The sequence below is a fragment of the Rhamphochromis sp. 'chilingali' genome, assembly GCF_963969265.1.
Source record: "Rhamphochromis sp. 'chilingali' genome assembly, chromosome: 18".
In the NCBI taxonomy this organism is placed as follows: Eukaryota; Metazoa; Chordata; class Actinopteri; order Cichliformes; family Cichlidae; genus Rhamphochromis; species Rhamphochromis sp. 'chilingali'.
In genome coordinates this window covers 32,904,463-32,915,682 of record NC_137945.1, presented here as the reverse complement: position 1 = coordinate 32,915,682, position 11,220 = coordinate 32,904,463, and the positions used below count along the sequence as shown (strand labels likewise).

At 42.8% G+C, this 11,220-nt stretch overlaps 1 protein-coding gene across 1 annotated transcript in view; it reads right to left on the bottom strand.

Annotated features, from left to right (window-relative positions):
* kcnh2b (potassium voltage-gated channel, subfamily H (eag-related), member 2b) overlaps nt 1–11,220 on the bottom strand; it is a 252,223-nt gene that overhangs the window by 24,727 nt on the left and 216,276 nt on the right. Inside the window, exons 8-10 of the mRNA XM_080864841.1 lie at nt 1,433–1,612; nt 760–863; nt 426–564 (exon numbers count right to left, since the gene is read on the bottom strand). Of these exons, the coding sequence (XP_080720967.1) occupies nt 426–564; nt 760–863; nt 1,433–1,612 (423 nt within the window). The remainder of the gene's footprint in view (nt 1–425; nt 565–759; nt 864–1,432; nt 1,613–11,220) is intronic.

Below are 11,220 nucleotides of genomic sequence, written 5' to 3'. Positions count from 1 at the left end.
GATGTAACTATAGCGTGAAAGCAGTGATGTCATTAAAAACACATCATTTTGATGAGCTCAGATGAGTTTTAGGGTCTCGTGCACACTGCGCTGATCTAAGACATGTTTTGTTCATGGCTGACTACAAATCAACTTCCCTACGGAGACAATTAAATTATGAAGCCAAACGAATCCACCTCTCCCTCTCTTCTTATTTCCTGTTCCCCCTCCCTCCACCTTGTTTTTAATCTTTCTGCGTGTTATCTTCACTTCATTGCATTAAAGAGATGGCAGACAAGATGTCAGTGCACCATTCGTCTCTTCTACATTCCCCCCTCCCCTCCATCTCACTACCACTTGTCTCGTTCTCTTCCTCCCACCCTGCCTCATAACTTCACTGCAGCGTACAAACAGGCAGCTATCTCTCCGCCTCCGTCGTGACATACCTCCTCTCCATTGCGGTAGATGAGCAGGTCAAAGGGAATAGCAGCCACCATGTCGATGAGGAACCAGCCTTTGAAATAGTGGACAGCTATGCGCACCGGGTGGCTCACCACTTCGTCATTAGAGTTTACGTATGTTGTCCTGAGAGAAACAGAGAGCATTATGTAAATACAGCAGACACTAATAGTTGTTATTGCACTTTCTTCTTTTACAACCAGCTCTGTTTAGAATAATGTGCATAGATGAGAAACAGTTTTTCTACTTAACAGCACCAAATCTGACTACAGGCTCTTCTGTGACTGTTGCTGTAATGAGGAGTGCTGCTACAGTTCAGACCTGAAGTTGATGAGGATGTCAATAATGAACATGATGTCCACTATGAGGTCCACCACATTGAGAGGAGAGCAGGAGTAAATGCAACCCTGCATGCCTAGGTCTTCCTACGAGAAGAGAGGAGAGGAAAACAAGTAAGGAGAGGCTAATATAGTGTACTGTAAGTTAAAAATACATTCAGCACATCTTTCAAATGGATTAGGATGAAGGATCATTTACATATGCATGCAGACAAAACATGAAACAGTGACAAAGTTCGGTGATTTGGAGCTCAGTTCAGCTGGCAGCAGGCTGATTAAAGAGGGACTTGTTCCAACTCCATGTTTTTGTTTTTGTAGAGCAGGCCACTAGAGCAAAATAATCCTAATTCATCTCATACTGGAACTTTGTGCAGCCCCTCAGTTCATCGACAGCTGTTTCAGCTAACTTCGCCTCCCTTTATGCAAACTTTTCCTTGGCTCCAGGTGGGTGGAGCCTCTGTGCTACAGTACAGCTACAGCTGCTACACAAGCAAGACGAGTGAAACTGTTTGGTGGAGTCTGAAGCCTGGACCCTGAGCATTTGCACATTCGCTGATCTTTATCATTTAAAGCTAATGTCATCTTTAATGTGAACATCACTTTAAGACAAAAACCAAGGTGCACTTTAATGATTCTGTCCTTAGATGAGAACCCACGTGATCGTTGAGGAGGAATGCGGCTGAGTAGGGAGTCAGGATGGCGGTGTAGATGACCAGCAGCAGGATGAGCCAGTCCCACACCGCCTTGAAGGGGCTGTAGTGCAACACCGTCCACTTGTGGATGCGAGGAGCCTGCAGCTTGTACTCCGGCAACACATCTGCACCCAGAGACAGCACCTGTGTCGGGAGAGGAAGACAGAGAGGGGGTGATCAGACACTGAATAATTGAACACACAGAACATGGGAAGAGACAAGAGGAAGAAGAAAGGGCATTTGTGTGCATGTGTGTGAAGGGCTGAGAAAGTATGGAAAGAAGAAGGAAAGTAAAGAAACAAACGTGCACACATGTACACACACCCCGAGCATATACACAGTAACAGAGCCAAACCACAGAAGATGATGAGAACGGCTCTCATGACTCTTTCCAGGCCGCCCTCCCAGGCAGCCTGTGTCCATTACACACGTTTATAATAGTGCAATGCAAAGATATGTGCACAGAAACCCATGTAGCAAGCTCACGCACACATAATCCAAAGCTATGATTCCAGTCACATTTCCCCGTGGCGCTGACACAAATGCTTCGACACACGAGCGGCGTGTGACATGGAGTCACGTGAAAGCACAACACTCCAAACACACACAGATCCTTTTCCTCTCTCATCCCTGTCTCCCACAAAAGCACTCCAAGGATGGAATCTCGGGAGTTATGGTGCACTTCTAAGTAGCTTTACTTGCAGTAATGTATTCAATCGTCTGGGCTGCATTCTGCCCGGAAGAGAGCAGGAATGAATCAGTATAAAGAGGCATTAAAACAGCCTGCCTGTGTCTCTGCCTAATAGAATCACACAGTGAACAGCAGTGCTGAAAGCAGGGGCCTGACTTTTGGAGCTGTGTAGTGTAGCCACACAGACACCTGCGACGATCAGCATTAGGTTGGTTGGCTTGACAACCGATGCTTTGATCTTACGTGCATCACTTTTATATAAATACAAAGTGTGATCAAAAAGCATACCCGATGTAAAACTGGCCACTATTCCTGCGAGGCTGGCCCTTTGTGAACTCCTGTTGTGTTCCAGTCCTTCTGCTACGCTTGGATCGCTCCCATTCGGACCACTTGTGATTTGAATTCACATATAAGAGTGGAAACATAAACTGACCTATTTTTCATGTGGTGGTTCGACACTGGTGCAAGAGCTAGGTCTCTAGCTACAACTCATTCACTGGAAAGCACCACAGTGTCCAAGGCCGAAGACGGTAAATCCGTTGCTGATGTCTTTTGACGCTCAGATTCATTAACCAGGCTCTTAATTTGCTACTAACATGTTAAAGGAGTCATTCAAAGGTTTTTCACACTGCACACCATTTACTCTACAACACACATGTTGGACAAAATAGTCAGTAAAAGAAAACAAAGCAGTTAAAATGAAAACTCGCTGAAGCTCGTCTGCTTGCTAAAGGTCAGCTCCGTTTCCTCGCAAATCACAGATCACAGCTAATCTCACAGAGTGAAAGCAGAGGCGGTGGCAGTTTGTCTAGCGCGCTAATTTTGCCATCAGTCTTGCAAGACTAGAGATTCATCCACAGTGCACATGCTTCACCAGAAAAAGGAGCTCTCAGATTATTAAGCTACAGCCACACAAGACAAGCGTTCTTCTAGAGACAAGTTGTGGGCACAAGATGACTTTGATATAAAGTACAGATGCAAACAGGTGAGGAGGTTTATTACAAAATGCAGGAGAGACATTGCTTTCACTTTAATTTATGTCTGTCTTTTGGGCAAGCAAGGCAAGCACTGCTTGCCGCTAAATTGTCAGTGTTTTTTTCTGCATTTGAATAAAACACTGCAGTCGATATGAAACAGGTAATATATTATACATTGTTTGCCTCCCATGGCTGTGTAGCATATTTTGCTCTAGCTGGCTCTATTAGGCAGTGAAGTGTGGCTGTTTCGTAGAATCCTCTATTTCATGAACTATTTGTCATTTTTGTCCAGAATGTAATACCTATAAGTTCTAACAGGTGTGTGTTTATACTGTGAACATGCGGATGTTCCGATCCATGAATACGTGCGAGTCATTCATTACTGCATTAGTACATGAGAACGTCGTACTAGTGGGTTGGAGCTTTTAAATGGAAACCATCATTACTGCAACAGGACAACTGTTCTGGTAGAAACATTGTATACAGACAAAACAGTAACAATAAAGTAAAAACAAAATTATTCTCATATAAATAAGAGTAAGGCAAACCAAATGTGAAGAAATAAAGCAAAATAATAAATAAAATAGTACAGTCTGCTCTTTGACCTCCTCTCACCTCTTCGTTTTCTCCCAGTGCTCCACTGAGCTTTCACTACTCTTCTACACTCAGTGTTCCGGTTTCCTCCTGGCCTCCTGCTGACCTGTTAAATCTTTCGTCTTTTCTAATTGCATCTTTTTGTCCCTGTCCACTATCCAGCAATCCTTGCTCCACCTTTCCACTTCCTTTTCTTCTTCCCCAGCAGGCCAGTCACATTTCACACATTTGTCCTGTAAACTATTACCGCTCATCCTGCCTGGACCTTTCTTTCTTCTCTGGTTCAAATCTCTGGCTTTTCATTCCTGTATACATTCTCTCGTCCTCAGGAGCCTCGAGGCAGCTTCCTCTTTCATGTTTCCTTCATACAGAGTTACAGTTCAGGATTTCCAAATAACTTTCGATTTCAATTAAGTTAATGGTTTTACCCTCACTCACTGACTTGAAACGTTTGTACACTAGGTTTGGAAAAAAGGTTTTGGCATATGCCATATTTTCCGCTCTATAAGGCGCACATAAAATCTACAGCGCGCCTTATAGTCCGGTGCGTCTTATGTATGAATTCTGGTTGAATTCCGATTTTAAAAATCAAATCACCACACCTTTTTTTTTTCCCTCTCTCTCTTTCTATTTACAAACAAGGGATGTTTCCACATTCTCTCCACCCGTCTAAACGAAACACCCAGCGTACATCATTAGAAATACACACACAATTATGGGCATGCTGAGGTTTGTCACATGGAATGTAAATGGAGCTGGCACCAGAGGAAAGAGGTTAAAGATATTTAACCAGCTTAAAAAACTACAGGCAGATGTTGTTTTATTACAAGAAACTCACAGACCTGTCACAGGTTTAAACGAACTTAAAACACCTGAGTTTCCTAACGTGTTTGCAGCCTGTTATAATTCTAGACAACGGGGAGTAGCAATTTTAATACATAAAAATGTTAATTTTACAGTACTCGATACAGTTATAGATCCAGAGGGTAGATTTCTAATTATTAAACTATCAATATTGAACAAAAAACTATGTATTGTAAGTATATATGGTCCAAATGTTGATGAACCCTCATTCTTCCACGGATTTTTTAGTGCACTCTCTGAACACCTTGATTGCACACTCATTCTTGGCGGTGACCTCAACCTTGGACTAAATGAAGAAATGGATAGGCTCAACACAACAGGAACTCAGCGTAATTGGCAGTCCACAAATATAATCAAACAGTATATGAACGACTTTGGTCTTTGCGATGCATGGCGCTCTCTTCACCCCACCAGTAAGGAATATACTTTTCTCTCGCATGTTCATCACTCTTACTCTCGTCTGGATTATTTTTTGGTCAGCAGCTCACTGCTGAGTGACATTTCAGACACTGAGATTCATCCTATAGCTGTCAGCGATCATGCTCCTGTATCTTTAACACTAATGCACAAGAATAATACTACGCCAAGTAAAAACTGGAGATTTAATATATCACTACTTAAAGATGAAGACTTTATTAAATACTTTAAAAAGGAATGGACTTCATATTTAGACTTTAATGACACTCCCGGAATATCAGCTTCTGTTCTATGGGAAGCAGGGAAAGCTGTGATGAGAGGTAAAATAATTTCTTTCTCATCACACAAAAAGAAAGAAGAAAACAAAAATATTCAGGAATTAGAAAAAACATCAAATCACTAGAAGAAGCCTACGCGTCCCACCAAGATCAGGAAACATTGAACAAAATACGCAAAACAAAACTAGAATTAAATGAAACTATTACAGTTTTTCTCAGTCGCTTTGGTGCGTTTCTCAGATCAGAATTGAAATTCTCATAACTATTAGTTCAACCTCCACAACACTCAGTCATTTGTGCACATCATAGTAGCAATTTCTCCTCTCTCTGAACAAACTGCAAATGATTTTGGACATGAATCAGTTGCTTCCATACATTTCCCTGCTGCTTTCTGACATTTCCATTTGCTTATGTCATGTCAGTCAAAAGTAATCATACCTATGGATGCTGAATAGTCGTTCCCAATAAAACTAATAGTCATACATCCATTGCTTGAGTCATCACACACAAAATTGTTGAACTAGTTATCACATGCCAAATATTGGCCATCTGTCAAGCAAATCCTATACCTTTCTGTATCATTGTTCCTGGAAATGTCTCCGAAATTGAACAATTGATCTCGGGTGAATTACAGCTGTCACTCATGAGGAGGCGTGTGAAAGTTTAGTTGTAACCAATGACAAACAACTTGTTCACTGTCAATTATGGATGAATCCTGTGAATCCCCAATTGGCAAGCATATATAAACTGCGCAGGAGCTAGTGTGTACCATTTCTACACTTCTGTGACACAAAATGGAAGATCAGCACCGTGGAAGAGGGGTGAGGATGTGGGGAGGAAGGGGAAGAGGGAGAAGAGGCAGATATAGGCGGATTCCTAATGAAATAAGGGCTACAATTGTGGACCATGTTGTCAATCACGGCCTCACCATGGAGGAGGCTGGTCGAAGGGTGCAACCCAATATTGGAAGAACTACTGTCAGTTCAATCATTCAAACATTCCGTAGGAAAAACAGGTATGCAAACAGTAATACACTGTACTGTACTGTGCCATCTCAGACACATCACATGTTACTGTACTGTATTTGCAATTTCACAAAAAGTTCACTCTGCACCACATAGGATTGTAAGACAACCTCGCGGAGGCGGAAGAGGGCCCCTTCTTACCCCACAGCAAGAAGAAGCCATTTGTGCAATGGTCATTGCAAACAATGCAATAAAGCTGAGAGACATACAAAGCGCTGTCATAGAGAATTACACGGTATTTGGCAATATTGAATCTGTTCCAATTTCAACAATTGACAGAGTACTCAAGACAAATGAAATCCACATGAGCAAATGGCCCTGCTAGCAGCCATGGATGCAGCATGTGACGACATCACAGCAGGGTCCTGCAGAGGATGGATTCGCCACTCCAGGAGATACTTTCCTCGCTGCATTGCGAGGGATAACATCTGTTGTGATGTAGATGAAAATATGTGGCCAGACAGACAGGAACGTCTGGATGTGCCAGAATGATTTACTGTACTGTTACATGTGCTGTTTATTGTTCACATTAGTGCACAGCTCTACCAAATGGGTGATTTTATGTTTACATGTATTCTACAGTGAACAAGTGACTGTAGCATATTTTTCTTTTGCACAATTCTGTAGGATTACAAACACTTCTACACAATGGAAATGTGAAACGTACGTATTCAGTGTCTCAGTTACTCCCAAGACTCCCATAACATCTACAGTGACTTTACTGCACATTTCAGATGGCTGTACAGGTAGGCCATAGTGCTGTCGTCAGCATTTTCAGGTGTCACCAATTGTTTTTGCAATGGGAAACACTGAAATTATAAACTGTCATAGTGGAAACATGACAATGCCATTTGACTATCTTGTTCATAAAGATGGTGTCAAGACTTTTCATTTTGATGGCACTGACAGTTTCATTGACATGGATACTTGCTTTTGAGGTATGGATAATCAATTCTGTGCATGTGACGTGCTTTTGCAGGCTATCCACTAGGTTTTGCAGTTTGCACTAATTGTTTTGGGAAATGCACTAACTGCTGTGCAAATGTTAATGGTGTTCTGAGAAACGCACCAAAGCGACTGAGAAAAACTGTAATAAAAAAACACAATTCCTTATACAAAGACTTCGCTTGCAGAATTTTGAACACAGTAACAAATCAGGTCGATTTCTAGCAAACCAGCTAAAAATAAATAAAGAAAAAACAACTATATGTGCTGCTAAAGATTTATCGGGGAACACAATATATGATCCTGGAAGAATAAACAACATTTTTAGGGATTTCTATGAAACTTTATACTCACCACAAATAAACCCATCAAAAAATGAAATTGATCTGTTCCTTGACAACGTAACTCTTCCAAAATTACTAGACAGTCAAGCAATGGAACTGGATTCGCCACTGACGCCAAGTGAACTCCAGGAAGCCCTGATAAGTATGCCCAATAATAAGGCTCCAGGTCCAGACGGCTTCCCTGCAGAATTCTACAAAGAATTCTGGATAATTTTGGCACCAGTATTCCACGGCATGTTGCAGGAAATCGAGGAAAATGGCAGACTACCACCAAATATGAATTCTGCCAACATTAGTCTCCTGCTAAAACCAGGCAAAGACCCTTTATTTGCCTCAAGCTATCGTCCAATTTCTCTTTTAAATGTAGACCTTAAAATAATCTGCAAAGCTCTCTCAAAGAGATTAGAGAAAATGACCCCCCTCTTAATTCATCCTGACCAAACTGGTTTCATAAAAGGTCGGCACTCCTCAACAAACACTCGTAGATTACTTAATTTAATAGACTACTCATACAATAAAAACATCGAAACCATAATATTATCTCTAGATGCAGAAAAAGCATTTGATAGAGTTAACTGGAAATTTTTATTCGCAACTTTACACAAATTTGGTTTTGGAAACTCTTTCATAAACTGGATAAGAATGTTATATAATTCCCCAACAGCTCGTATCAGAACAATTGACCAGACATCCTCCAGCTTCTGTCTCCTGAGGGGCACCAGACAGGGATGCCCACTCTCCCCTTCACTTTTTGCAATTTTTATCGAACCTCTAGCAGCAGCATTTAGACAGGCTACAACAATTAAGGGCATAAAATGTAAGAACATAGAACATAAAATCAGTCTCTATGCGGATGATGTGTTGCTTTTTCTGCAAAACACACAAACCAACCTCTCTGAGGTAATTACTCTAATAAACTGGTTTTCAAGAGTTTCAGATTATTCAATTAACTGGCCAAAATCTACACTTCTCCCCATTAACTGCTCCTTCCATAATTCTTCCTCTGCCCCACTGCAATCCGGAAATATTAAATATTTAGGTATTAATGTTTCTCCTAAGCTTTCAGACTTAACTAAATTAAACCACATCCCATTTCTAAAGAAAGTAGAAGGCGATCTGACTAGATGGAAATCTTTACCCATATCACTCATGGGAAGGGTCGCCACTATAAAAATGATGATCTTGCCAAAAATAAATTACTTATTTTTGATGATCCCTAACAAACCATCACAAGATTGGTTCAGATCTCTGGATTCATATATTTCCAAATTCCTTAGTGGGGGTGGGAGGTTTGGAGTCTTCTCTCACCCCCATTCTCTGCGACCTGCTGGAGCGGGGGGGCTAGGAGGAGGAGTTGGCCATCCAACTGCGGTCTGGAGTGTGGGGCCTCCCTGCTGCTGCGGAGTCGGGGCGGTCTGCCTCTCCCCACCGCAGGGAAAAGGGAAACACCACCTGGGTCTGGGTGCAGTTCCCCCCTCCAGGGGCAAGGGTACCTAGACCCGGTTTGTAGAGTACGCTTGGGGAGTGTGATCGTGTCTACAGCGTCTCTTTATGTCTGTCTCCACGTTGGTTGAGTGTGGAGTGAGTGCATATGAGAGCATGAGGGTGGGAATGGATGTTTGCATATGTGTGTGCCTGTATGTCTGTGTCTATATGTCAGGTTGGGTATCAGACGCCACCTCTCTGGGGACATCTCAGGCCCTCCAAGGTTTGGAGGCCTATCTCCACCCACCACCACTTCCCCTGCCAGTGGCGGACTCCCTCAGACATCGGTGCGTTGGTGGTTCTTTGTGTCCGGGGATGGGCGTCCAGGTACACACCGGCTCACTCCTTGGCGGCCGCTTATCGGGGCCTGGAGCCTGGGGCTCGCTCGGGCCACTTCGGAGGTGGGGTGCCCCCGGCCTCTCGGCCTGGGGCTCGGTCACTCAGGCACAGCTGGCTGCCGGCGGAGCTCACGGGCGCGTCACTGCAACTCCCCCTGGCTTCTGCTCCGCGGCTGCTGAGTGAGCCCTCATCTGGGACTCTCCTCAGCTCTTACTGGGACAGTGGCGCGGCTGCCCCTCTGTGGGTCTTCCTTGGTCTCTTGTGTTCTGGGGACCTCTGGATGTCTGGAGTTTTGATCTCCTCCATACCTGCTTCATACCCTGGAGGACGGGGCTGTGGCCCCCCCACACTCCCTAGCAGATCGTTACATGGAGAAACCTTTGGAATGCAAACATGCTGATCCACACAGGTATGCACACAGGTGTACACACGGGTATTCACAGACGCGGACTACAGCTTTCTTGGCTGCTGCCTCAAAGCACATTGTGCGCTGTCTATCTTGCGTGCTGCACAATATCGTTTATTATTTAGTATCTACTGTTATCTACTGCTAGCTAGTTTATTGTGATGGTGCCGTTTTTTTTTATTATGTTGCTCTTTGTTGTTTGCTTTCTCTTCTGTTTTTTTTCTCCATACAGGTGACCCAGGTGTTTTATTTTTTTTTGTTTGTTTTTTTTTTCTTTCTTCCCCCCCTTCTCACCGTCTCTTCTCCCCTTTGGTTTTCTTTCTCTCCCTCTTTTTCTTTCATTCTCTCTCCCTGTCCTATCCCCCAGTCATGTCTGTCCCGTTTGTAGCAACTGAAAATAAAATAAATTCATAATTATAATAAAGGTCAATCAAATGGACCAATATGGCAAGGCCATGATGATCCACTTGGTAAAATAAATCCGCTTGGCATCTTTCTTGGCCTTAAGACAACAATTCTGATGGCTAAAGATCCAAACGGGACACAAAAAAAAAAAAAAAATCAACAATCTGTCAAAAATGTTTTAGTACGACCTTGGTAGCTGCGAAGCCGCACCGCTTGATGGATGGTCGGAGCATTACGGCTACTGTAGTGAAGAGCCACGCGGAGGAATCCGGGTCCTAAACTCCGTCTCCTACAGGTCCCAAAGTCAAACGATCACTGCAGCATCACTGAGAGTTAAAAACTGTCTAAATTCTTTCATCTAATAAAATGATCAGTGTTGCTGCTTTACCAGGTGTAACAATTGAGTTTAACATCCAGGCATCCATGAAAACAGAATTTATTAAATTTAACAGAGTTAGAAGTTAGCAGGAAGTTAGCTCGCTAGCTTCCACCTAAGCATGATATAGCATGTTCTGACTGAGAGATTTCTGAAAAAATTCAAACGTACAGCTCTGCTATCACTTCCAACATAAATGAAGACAGGAAACTAAACAGCAGTGACGTTTGTAGGGTTACTGAAGTTGGGCTAGCTGCTATATAATGATGTGCTACGTGATCGCTAGCGACACAGCTACGTTAGCATAACATAAACACAGTGAAGCTGGAGGATGAACGCTAACTTTTTTCCACTCAATAAAAGTTAACGTGAGGGTTCCTGATGGTTAGGGACAAATGCAATCGCAGGATGCCGTAAAAGGACCAAACTTCAGTCAGGAGAACAACTGAGATAATTCATCCACAATACGAGGTTAGTCATTCATATACTGCTGCAACATGGGAATAGAGCAGTTGTGATAGAATACAGCATTAATGTCTTGATGCATTCTCAATCATCCAGGTAAGTAAATCTCCAAAAGTTGATTCTGTTCATCTGGACGTAGCG